General features: G+C 34.9%; 1 protein-coding gene across 5 annotated transcripts in view; it reads left to right on the top strand.

The window, feature by feature from the left end:
* Positions 1 to 12,375, top strand: part of LOC108687801 (inactive dipeptidyl peptidase 10) — an 80,524-nt gene extending 68,149 nt beyond the window's left edge. For 4 of the 5 annotated variants that reach the window (XM_018193761.1, XM_018193760.1, XM_018193763.1 and 1 more), the window contains exons 3-13: positions 1,940 to 2,046; positions 2,713 to 2,911; positions 6,603 to 6,677; positions 6,915 to 6,967; positions 7,885 to 8,433; positions 8,585 to 8,903; positions 9,245 to 9,423; positions 9,499 to 9,721; positions 9,792 to 10,236; positions 10,739 to 10,944; positions 11,020 to 12,375. In XM_018193761.1, the coding sequence (XP_018049250.1) occupies positions 1,940 to 2,046; positions 2,713 to 2,911; positions 6,603 to 6,677; positions 6,915 to 6,967; positions 7,885 to 8,433; positions 8,585 to 8,903; positions 9,245 to 9,423; positions 9,499 to 9,721; positions 9,792 to 10,236; positions 10,739 to 10,944; positions 11,020 to 11,121 (2,457 nt within the window). In that variant the 3' untranslated portion in view covers positions 11,122 to 12,375. Of the gene's footprint in view, positions 1 to 1,937; positions 2,047 to 2,712; positions 2,912 to 6,602; positions 6,678 to 6,914; positions 6,968 to 7,884; positions 8,434 to 8,584; positions 8,904 to 9,244; positions 9,424 to 9,498; positions 9,722 to 9,791; positions 10,237 to 10,738; positions 10,945 to 11,019 lie in introns of all 5 variants that reach the window. The other variant, XM_018193764.1, reaches the window with a different exon arrangement.
* The last annotated feature ends 26 nt before the right edge of the window (positions 12,376 to 12,401 follow it).

Consider the following 12,401-nt stretch of genomic DNA (forward strand, 5'->3'; position numbering starts at 1 on the left):
TTTCAGAATCCGATAAGATCGAACGAATTTAACAGTAAAGGAAGTCTGATTGAACAAATGATTTTCTCAAAAGAAATTATATTGGAAAAGAGCTATATGCGGGCTTACGCCAGCAATCTCGAGAAATTATTTTATTTTTCTCTCTTTTTCGGTGCACCATCCCAAAATACCTTGGCTTTCTCGGTTTTCAGTTACTTGAATAATACGATATAGCAGCTCGTATATTATTTCGTACTTTCCATTTGAAAACAAAAATTAAATTATATTTAGATGAATGAAAAATTCAAAGCGCAATGAGATATAAATGATAGTGTCGTTAAATAATTGTTTGCCCGTAAATATCGCAATCAAAATAATAATTTATAATTTCCATTCTCGATCGCTTCGATTTCTATGCTTCAAACGAATAATTCACGGAATACCTATTTCGATAAATAGCTGTCACCTCGATACAATTACAAATTGTTAATTACGAAAGATAATTAATCGCTTGATAATTGCTAATTGTAATAAGGAAATGATCGTGCATTCTGAGGAACAATGCGACAATATGCGAATGACAAAACAATGACCCTATTTATATGCAACGGCAAGCTGTCGCGAAAAACGAATGTCAAGAGTCGAATATCACGCGCGACTGACATGTCATCGCCATGAAATATTTAATTTATTATAAAATGAATGCACACTAGATATTCCATTCTTGCGCATTTCAAGTTAATTTCGGTATAAATAAGCTACTGTTGTACATCAAATTCAATTTATTTTAACAATAAAAATATCTTCATTTTGATAAAAGAATATAATATTTATGTAATTAATTTACTGTTATTTCTTTTTTTTTCAAATTTTATATCCCGAAAGCAGCGAAATTGTGTCATTTTAATAAATGAAGAATATGAAATTAAAATTCCGCGAGAATATGTGACAGGCTTTTCTTAATATATCGAAGTCACACATGATTTCATTCCGTGTAAAAACATACAGAATGATAATTTATTTGTGTATGTATATATATATATATATACATATACATACACACATATATGTATATATGTCATGTATATACAGAGTATTTCAGGAACAAACTTCAGAGGATGAATCTCAACAAAAGAATCAACTTTTGTTAAGAAATTTGTGCCCTTCAACACATTTTTAAGCAGCTACTCCGTTCGCATGTGACACTACTAGTTCTCACGTCCTTTGATTTTTGTAACAAGACAACAAAGAAAACAAAAACATAGACTATTGTCACGTGCGATCGATTGCATATTTCATATAATTCGAAACAGGACGCATAGCTTCTTAAAAATGCGTCGAGAGACATATAAGTTCTTAAATAGAAACTGTTTCTTTTATTGAGATCTATAATTTCCTAAAGTTCGTCCCAGAAATTTTTAAACAGCCAGTATATGTAATTTATTTCTACAACATATTTTTAAAACTTATGATAATTGTAATTGTACATCCATATGTACCTGTAATATTTTTTATGTATATATGTATCCGTTATATTTGTGACTTCGTGATATACACAGTGAAAGTGCTCTAGATGTGTAGATACTCTAGATACAAATATTCACACAATATTCACATCGAATTATTTAAGCATTAAAGATTCAGCTTTGACTACTATGGGCCTTTATTTTCACATGTTGTATTTTATATCATTTGTAGAATCACTGGTTGTATTTTCACATGTACGGTCCAACAAAATTCTTATTGTTCTTATTATCTAGATGTAAAATTTTGGAAGTGATGTTAATCAATTTCTCATTATTATTAAATTTTCCTAATTATCCTCTCGATAAACCTTTCTCTCTATATTCGAGATTCGAGATTTGCATGCTCTCTTGTCCAATCCGCTTATGCACTATAGTTTGCTGATCGATCTCACAGATTGACCGATAATTACGTAAGAGGTTGTCTTCTTCCACAGGATTTAACGTACGCGGACGGCGGGCACAATTGGCGGAGTATAATTTTCTCACTACTAGTCATCGGTTTCGTTATCGCTGGCATTGTCACAGCAATTTATCTCCTCGGGTGAGTTCGCATTACTTGCTGTTTGTTTGTTTTTGTGTGTGTGTGTGTGCGTGTGTGTGTGTGTGTGTGTGTGTGTGTGTGTGTGTGTGTGTGTGTTTTCCTCTTATTTTAACTTTTCGTAATCTAATCCTCACAATTCTATACCAGAGAGAAAGACGAATTTGAATTTTTTTTCGCAGATAAAATATTAACATGCACTGAAAAAAAATTTACTAAATTTTAATAAATATTTAAACAGTACTAATTAAACTTACAGTAAATAAATATTTACTTAATAAAAATGATACTTAAATCAAATTAATGGCTCTTGTATCAAATAAATATATATTTACATTTAAATATTTAATACTATTCAAATAAATATTTATTAAAATTTAGTAAATTTTTTTCAGTGCACGTTAATATTTTATATTATCTATGAAAAGAAGTTCAATCATCTTTCTCTCTGGTATATATCTGATATACACTTATTAAAATTTAGTACATTTTTTCAGCATGTATATCATTTTTAATCACTAAGGCAAAACTTCTTGGCTAAAAGTAAAAGAGATACACTTGAGCAAAATACAATAGTTTCAATTCGTTATTTTGAATTCGTTATTACGAATGCTTGAAAAAGTTTGTGAACTGCTTTCTATATTTGCTTTTCCTTTGATTTATTTACAGGTACGTTGATGAGCTCCTGTACTGGAGTGGCAGGCGTCTTACGTTAGACGAGTGCCTTCGTGATGACCTGACACCGCACAGGTTACCACCGACTTGGATAACCCACGAAAAGTTTGTCTACCAAGCTGACGATGGTTCTCTAACCCTTCTAGACACCCGCAACAACGTCGTGTCCCTTTTAGTCTCTAATCATACACTTGTACGTATACATACAGTGCTTATCACGCGTTTTTTGCATTTCGTTACATAAAGATAAATTTTACCGATGGTATTATATGGCATAATATCATATAAGCGCTCAAATTTTATACAATGATTATTGCATATAATAATAAATTTTCAATCGTAAATTTATCCCGTGATTATAAAATAACTACGTACATTTATTAAATAATTCTCTGTTTTATATATACATATATATATATATATAAAAATATATATATATATATAATATATACATAATATATACATATATCTGAACCCCATTTAACAATGAAATTGCACAATCCAGCTTTCACAAATTAAATATTCTAAAGACAGATTCGCAATACAATTTAATATTCAGAAGACAAATTTCTATTGCAATTACAAACTTTTTTCTTTTAAATTCCTTTATTGACAAATTAGATAGAGTGCGAATTCTTAGAAAGAAAAAAATAATTGGAGTTATTTAAAAGAAAGGGAGTTCTATGGATCGAGCGATTAAAAGAATCGTTTATAAAGAAAAAAAGTATTATGCTCTCTAATATGACGGAAAAGAATTAAGAGATTAAAGTTATTTTAAGAATGGGAATTTAAGGATGAGACACAAGAAACTTGAAACTTCCTTCTCTCTCGAGAATTATTATTTATTAACTTATTAACTAATAAACTTTTTAAAAAATCACTAGTATGACTTAACTTTGATTACACTTCGTTTTGATATTTTATAAACATACAATTTTGATAAAACATGATTTGGATATAAAATATTCAATATCAAATGTAGACTTGTCATGAAATATCTAAATTATTACAAATGACAAATAAACATGGCTTAAAATGTTTAAATCTACAAATTTTAGAATTCAAAGAGTGTTTAAAATATTATTCTAATGCATCATGTAATTAACTAGCGAATTAATTAGCGAAACTTCTACGATTGCAGAATCGCTCCACATTTAATTATGCTGAAAATAATATTTTTAAATTATGCAACAAACGGATGTGTGCAACTTTATAAGACGTAAAAGATAAAATTGAGCATGTTTTTTTTGGTCGGCTATATTATAAATTAAAAATTTATAATTAATTTAGACTTTTGGATATATGTATCATCTCGTGCATAATTATTACCGATTATTTTATCATCCGCGAAATCAAATATCAATTCAATGTATATTTGACGAAGTTATCAACATATACAATCTAAAGTAAATATATTTATTTAAAGAATCAATTCCATTTACATAGGTTAATTAGTTCGTTCCACATTAAATAAATTTTGTTTGGAACATGATGCCAAATAAAATCGATCGGCAAACATTGCAACTGGAAATACTGAACAAACGAGTCAAATTTTCGGCCAAATTCATTCATGACCCGATAATAATCCTTGCCGAATCCGAACCACTCGACCAAGAGAAACGTTATTTCCATCAGATTTCGGCGGAGCTCTAAATCACCAACCACGGGAGGAATATCCGCATTAGTGATTCACGGAGGTATCTTAGCTCCCTTGGTATCTAATCCGCCGATACTGAGCTATTGTCGCGTTCATCCAGGATTAATTGGAGACATGACCCTCGCACTTGCCAGATAATTATGCACCAACTGCTTACGTGCAGATATATTTCTGTGGAACGTGCGAAGAAGAAGGAAAAAGAAAAGGAATAAATCACAGAAGAAAGGAAGAAATAAATATAAGAGTTTTCCATTCTTTGCTTGCTATTTCTGATTTAATCTCTTTAATTGTTGCGTGAACAGGGAAAATAGCAAAGTAGACTTATGAATTAATAAACTTCTAACTTGTAGGATTCGAAAGCTGGAAAATAGTTTCTAATTATTGACCATTTATGATTTAGCCTCTTAATTGTTGCATGAGCAGAGAAAATGCAACACGAACAGGAGTAAATATGTATCGCTAAGCTGAAGTGGATAATTTCTCCCATGATAGTTTTTCATAAATAATTTTTCGATCAAGGATATAAAAAGACACATCTATATTCTCATACAAAATACTACGTTTTCAGTTTGTTTTCTCTCCTTTTCGAATTCTCGGTAGATTTCTAATTGAGACAAACAATCAAACAACATTTTCGAGCGTTTCTATACGGTGAAAATTTTTATGTAGGATAGGGAATATAACCTGAATCCTTTATTGAAAGTCAGTTTTGTTCAAACGATCGGTAAACCAGCCGAGTCTGCCTTGCGGCGTATTGCGAAACAAAGACTGAACCGCACATAAAATGGAATCCGGAGCATCCCACGGTTTATCCAGGGTTACAGGCACGCGCAGGATAAATATGAGGAATTCTAAATACTGCGATATTGCGTTTGAGAATCAATGATATCATCTCAAGGTATTTCGATTACAGTAGGCTCAAAGCGGGAAAAAGCGATAATTAAAAAGTCTTGTTTAATTCTATTATTTCGAGAACTCTAACGCGCCACATTTTGATGAGGAATGAATATTAAAATATAAACGCTGCTGTTCTTTAAAACTTTTAGAGTGAATTGTCACTCTGAAGAATGAAATCTCATTCTTAAGATTGAAAATTGCCCTTCTCCTTTTCAAGACTGGCTCTATTTTCATTCTTTAGAGTGAGATTCCATTCCAAAGAAATTTAGGGTGTGTGAAAACAATTACAAATGTGGGAGAATCACAAAATAAAATGTACAAGATGTCTCCATGATGAGCTCTAATATGGGGATATGAGAGAAAAAAAAGAAACGAAAAGGGAAACGTTTATAACGAGACAGAAAGAATGATCGATTTAGGTAGCGGTAGCAAGTAAGTATGCGTGCGCAAGAGAACCGATCCACTTAGTCTGGACTGGTTCCAAATCCGCGTCCTTTTTCTCTTGGACCGAGAGGCGAGGTATAGACAAGTGTATATATACGACGCATTGATCCGATCTGGCGTCAACCAGGACACGCCGCGTCCGACTCGTCTCACCACTCTTTCGGATACAAGTATCGACTACTAGCGATATTCGTCTATGCATAACGCTATACTACAATACATATGTAGATAAACCGATGAACCCGCTACCAATCTTAATAAAGCCAGTTATAACTGCAAACGCAGTTATAATTGCAAATTTATTAAATCTAGAAATGAGATAAAATTACCTCGCGGATTAAAAAGAAAAAAAACCAAGTGGAGGCGGACTGGAATCAGAACGCAGATGTTCAGGCGCGATGTTAATAATAAAACAATTCCTCTTTTATGTACATATGAGAACATTTTATCTTTTAATTTAGGTCCATTCATTTTCAACATTTAAATCACAAGTGGAATAAGTTTAACAAAAACATAGATATCAGACATTAAAAATTAAGGCAATCATTCTCACTGGAATTTAAAGTAATATTTAAAATGAAAAATAAAATATAAATTACTATGTCTGCATGTATAAAAAAATTATTAATATAATAATAATAATAATAATAACGCCAGAATAAAAATTTAATAAATAAAATTGAAATATTACGCTAGAATTAAAACCGATCTGAGAAAAATAATTACAAAATCGGAAAAGATATTTTTTTATAAGATAAAAGCATTTCGTATGTTTACGATGAAAGCTTTTGCTTTTATCAGCATAACCGATTTTTGAATTAAATTGTAATGTTAAATCGAAATTTGCTTAATATTCCATAGAATCTTTATTAAACGTTGTTTTCAGAGACAACTGAACGTTCAGGACTATGAATGCAGCTCTGATCTACGTTATGTATTGTTCAGGCACAATGTCAAGCCGGTAAGTAGCTTAAACGTGGAAGTCCCTGGAGAAAACTTTTTCGCGCAGCAGCTACATCCTAACTTTCTGATCCGTCGCTTATCGATAACACTCGAACGTGTAATACGACGCGCGGCAATTTAGTTGCAGTTAGCTGTCGATTATCGCTATCGAAAACACATTCACCTCTGCACTACAAGTTCTCTTTTTTTCCCGATCCTTTTATATTTCATGTGGTACATGTCAACAATTTTTCAGGTTTTTCGGAACACTTTCACCGCTCTTTACACCATCTACGATGTCACGAACGAGTAAGTATATTAAATATAAAAGTATAATTTTAGAAATATAATTATAAAAAATTAATTTAATACGTAAAAATAATTGTTAAGATATATAATTATTAAATAATATAAGTGGATTTAGTCTGTAAAAGTAGACCATAAATTTGAAAAAAAAAAGCCAATAAGAGCCGATTAGATGCATATGTACGTGTATATAAATTTATTTATTACACAGATAACATGAAGTAACTTCAATCCTAGTTTTGAATCTTCTTTAGTACATAAATTAAATATAATTACGAGTAATGCAAATAAACATATATTATACATCTTCATATTTAAATATGAAGAAAAATCTAATGAGAACCGTCGTAATAATAACTTTTAAATGAGGTGCATGGTCAGATAAATGATTCAGTCATAAAAAGCACTCGTTTTATTTCTAAACCAACTACTTTTTACACGGCAATGTGCATTTTCAAATTACTACGACGGTTCTCATTAGATTAAAATATGAAAATAACATATATGAAGTAAACATGTTTATTTATATTACTCGTAATTACATTCAATTTATATATGTACTAAGAAGAATCTAAATTAAGAGCAAAACATCTACTTTTATGTTACTGTTATGTAATAAATTGTATGTAAAAAATGAGTTTATATACATACATACATCCAATCGGTTCTTATTGGTATTTTTCTCAATTTAATGATTAAAAAAATATATATATTAATTTATAAATTTTCATTCTCACTTTTTTGTCTGATTTATTTGAATTCTATCTTCGTATTCTATCTATTTTTCCATATTGAAAGCGTCTCTAAAAATACTTACATAAAAAGAATGCATTGGAACGCAAATAAAATCACTAATTTGCACATTATACATTAGTTTTTATAATCTTATACATTAAGTTTTATAATCTTTTATTTACCAGCCATCACACACCCATTCGTCTACAAGCGTCACGACACATGCATCAGACGCGATTACAACATGCCGCCTGGTTGGGTAACACATCCAGTCTCCTGATGATCTCCGAGAACGACATTTTTCTTAGAATGGGACCCGCGTCGATCGAGGACACCCGCTTGACCGACACGGGCGTACCTGGGATAATCTATAACGGCGTGCCTGACTGGTTGTATCAAGAGGAAGTGTTACCGAGACCGCAAGCGATCTGGCCCAGTCCGGATGGCACGCATGTCCTCTACGCCACGTTCAACGACACCAGAGTGAGCGCGCTTGAGTTTCCTTGGTTTGGTACACCGGGTCAAGATGGAGCCGGACCGAATCCCCTGAGCGCGTCCAGGTCCTTTCCACCTTCCAGATCGGTTAGATACCCGAGACCGGGTTTCCCCAATCCGGAAGTCGATTTGTGGGTCATAGATCTTAGTAACGTGAGCTCGGCAAATTACAATGGTACCGGCAATGTCACGTGGTCAACGAAAATAAAATTGAGGCCACCGGCACTCTTGGATGAACAGTATGTTGATTTATTAATAATTACTTTTGTCCTAATTGTAAAATATATAAGATAATTTGTAGAAAATATAAATTCAGTATTGGAACAATGATAGGACATTAGCTTCGCTCGTTCATGATTCCGAATTAATGAAATTCGCGGATATTTTCAGAGATTACTATTTGATATCGGCCGGGTGGGTTGGCGAGGACGCTTCGCAGATCGCTGTCGTCTGGATGACTAGGATGCAAAACCTATCTATAGTGTCGGCTTGCCGTGCTGCCACGTGGGAATGCGAGGTGACCCACACGGAGCGGGCACCCGAAGGACTGTGGCTGGACGCTCAACCGCATCCTCTCTTCGCTCCAGACGGCGATAGCTTTCTGCTGTTGGCCACAGTGCAAGAAGGTGATAAGGAGCACTTTACGCACATAAAACACGTCACACTCACGCAACAAAGAATAGCAGTACTTTCCCATGGTCGTTACGAGGTGAGTGGCTTGTAAAATCAGTATACCATGAATTATAAAGCTTTTTAGACAATTCCTATTAGAATTTAGAATAGAATTCTATTTAATACTTTATACGCTGTGTAATATAAAAAGTGTTTAAAGAATCAGAATACACACGTTTAAAGTATACATGGCATGTAAAACTAAATTCTATGCTACAAATTAGATCCATTATAAAGTAGTGAATCATAAATTATTATCAGGAATAATCATAAAAATATAACATATATATAATATATTATAACGATTAAAAATATACATATAGTATATAAAAAATAAGAAAAAAGAAATTTTAATTGCGTAAGTGCTTTCTAAAACAGGTGAGCGAGATCTTAGCATGGGACACCAAGGCACATCTCGTATACTATTTAGGTACTAGAGAAAAGAGACCTGGCCAAAGACATCTCTATGTAGTACGCGACCCTGCCGCGGATGATCCTCGTCACTTCGAGCCATTGTGCGTGACGTGTGACCTTGGAGATGTTCTTTGGAGTAGTAGGCAAGTTAAAAAAAATTAAATCAATGTAATTGATTCTCGGTCAAATAAAATTAATAAGCGAATTTGTTGCTGCAGGTTCTATTACACAAATTGCACACATTTCGGTGCTTCGGTCAGTCCATCGGTGGACAACAACACGCAGGGTTACTACGTACTATACTGCGAGGGTCCTGGCCTCCCCCTCGCCGGCGTGCATATGATGTCGACGCACAAAATGATTCGCGTGCTGTACGATACAAGGCTCCAACGCGCGGAAAAATTGTCAGAACTGGCACTGCCCACCAGACGAAACTTTGAGGTAGATAAATGATATTACTACGATTTTGCTTCAATTTTATATTGATATTACAACTTGAAATGATTGGCAGGTGCCGCTACCTCAAGGTTGGCGGGCTCAAGTGCAGCTGCTGTTGCCACCTTCGTGGCGAGAAGAGCTCAGGGACGCGGCGTTTCCCGTACTCGTCGAGGTGAACGGTCGTCCTGGTAGCGAAGCCGTCACAGACAAGTTCCGAATAGATTGGGGAACGTATATGTCGAGTCACAACGACGTAGTCTATGTGAGACTGGACGTACGCGGCGCTCGTGGTCAAGGAAAGAAAGATCTTTTCAGAAGGATAGGCGGCGTCGAGGTACAGGATCAACTCACTGTGCTAAGACACCTTTTGAAGACGCACAAATATCTCGACGTCACTAGGGTCGGCGTATGGGGATGGGGTTACGGTGGATATGTGACTGCTATGGTCCTCGGTAGCCAGGAGAATGTCTTCAAGTGCGGCGTAGCGGTGAATCCAATCGCTGATTGGATGTATTATAGTAAGCATATAAATTTCGTAAAAGCGTATGGAGTACACGGAAAGAACAATTTTGCTAAAGTATTTAAAAATTTAGCTAAATCTGAAAATAATTTGGTTAGACTATTAAAATAATTATGCAACGTTATTAAAATGTCGAAATTTTTTATAACATTTCGTAGTTCAACAAAATTATCTTCAGATTTGTGATCAAGCTAAATTTTTAGATACTCCAGAAAACCGCTCTTTTCGCACTAGAAAAAAGAGTTACATTAATTTTGGAATTCTGGTTGAAAATGGATAAATCAAAATTTTCTGATTGAACCTGTTAAATTCCAATTGAGATAACAAAAATTTTGATATCACTCAGAATATTGGTTATCTCAATTAAAATTTAACAGATTTAATCAGAAAATTCTGATTTGTCCATTTCTTCTAGAAGAACAAATTAGACGAGATGCACCGAAAAAAAATTCCAAAAAAATCTTGTTGACATTATTAATAATTGTTCTCTTCAACTGTAGATTCCGCGTTTACGGAACGAGTCCTCGGTGCCCCAGTTGAGAATTTTAAGGGCTACGTGGAGGCTGATCTCACGCAACGAGCGAGATTGGTGCCTAGTCATAGCCTTTATCTTCTTCATGGCCTAGCTGACCTCACAGCGCCTTACACGCACGGCGTTGCCTTCGCCAAGGCTTTGTCCGAAGCGGGAGTCATCTTTAGATATCAGGCAAGAGAACAAAAATAAACGATGCAGGTGTCAAAGAGTATTCGAGCTAATTGTCGTTTCCTTCTTTTGAAACAGAGTTACGCGAACGAAGATCACGCCTTGAGAGGCGTGCTCGAACACGCTTATCGTTCCATGGAGGACTTCCTCGCCGAGTGCCTCGCCCTGGATGCCTCCTAGTGCCTCAATCCGAAGAATCCTTTGTTGTCTCTAGTGCGTCTATTTCCAATACATCCAAAACGGACGTTAATACGAAGACTCGTCCTCGAGGTCACGGCAATTACATTCGTAAACGGGATGATCTTCTCGTTTAGAGCCTGAATCGCGATATAAATCAGGCCGCTTGGAAAAAAGCGAGAACAATCGTTTATTCGAATAAACGAAGAAAAGAAACGCCGTTTGACGAGCGTATGCATGAGTTTATGCGGCAAGATGGAGACTGATAGGAAGAATTACAAAATGGAAGTAAAATGGCATTTGTATGAGCAATATCGTTATAACGTATATCATTTGCCTAAAGATTCCTTTTTACTACGGGAAAATCACTTTTCTTTCTGGATGTGTATTTAGCGATATTTATATTATCAAACTATGAACAAATCCAGAAATCACGAAAGATATCCGATAAGAATGAAGAGCGACTTAATTTTTGTACATTAACGAACGATGTCGCTCGCGTTTCTCGCGCAAATTCAATATGATAGTTTCATAGTTTGTTAGGCAGTATGAATTCTTATTAAACAGCGCGAGCGGCTTGTTCGACGACGACGCACGCGTCGCAAAAGTACTTAAGAGTCAAACGCGCGTACATGCCGTGAAATCAGACGAGTTTCGAGAAGCGGACAAAGAGAATGAGGCGGGTGTTCGAAAGCACAGACCGAATTATACTACATGCGGAGTTTATCGACGGCTTTCAAATCCATGTCGTTTGCGTCGCGTCATCGGAACGACGTTATTGGAATCGGTGCCGAATGTTTGTGAGCTCATCATTAACGTCTTGCTGTGTTCCAAGTCCCAAGGGCGCTCATATAGGAAAGGCCTGAGATTTCGTAACGAATGATTAAAGGCGAAATTAATACGGATTGTATAACACTTCAACGTACAGAGCTTATTAGGAGTCTGCAAACTTGTACTTTTCTTTGTGTCCTACTTTTCAAACAAAATTTATTGAATCACAGCGCTCAAATAATTTCAATATATGTCTCGATATGGGGGACTCTCTCTGCGGATCGTAATCGATCTTGCTTTTACGGCGGGATTGAGAATCCCAAAGGAGGTCTCTAAGGTCTCTCGAGTCAAGTTAACGTATATTCGGAAGAAAGAGTTTGCAAGCTTCCGTTATATGTTCTCCTTTGTTTCTAGCTACGTCACTGGTGCCTCCCCGATTTTAAACGGAGAAAAAGTATCTAACGCCTATGCGGTGACGTTCGTCCACAGCCATCGACATATATATATATATA

This window comes from Atta colombica, unplaced genomic scaffold (assembly GCF_001594045.1).
Source record: "Atta colombica isolate Treedump-2 unplaced genomic scaffold, Acol1.0 scaffold216, whole genome shotgun sequence".
NCBI lineage: Eukaryota > Metazoa > Arthropoda > Insecta > Hymenoptera > Formicidae > Atta > Atta colombica.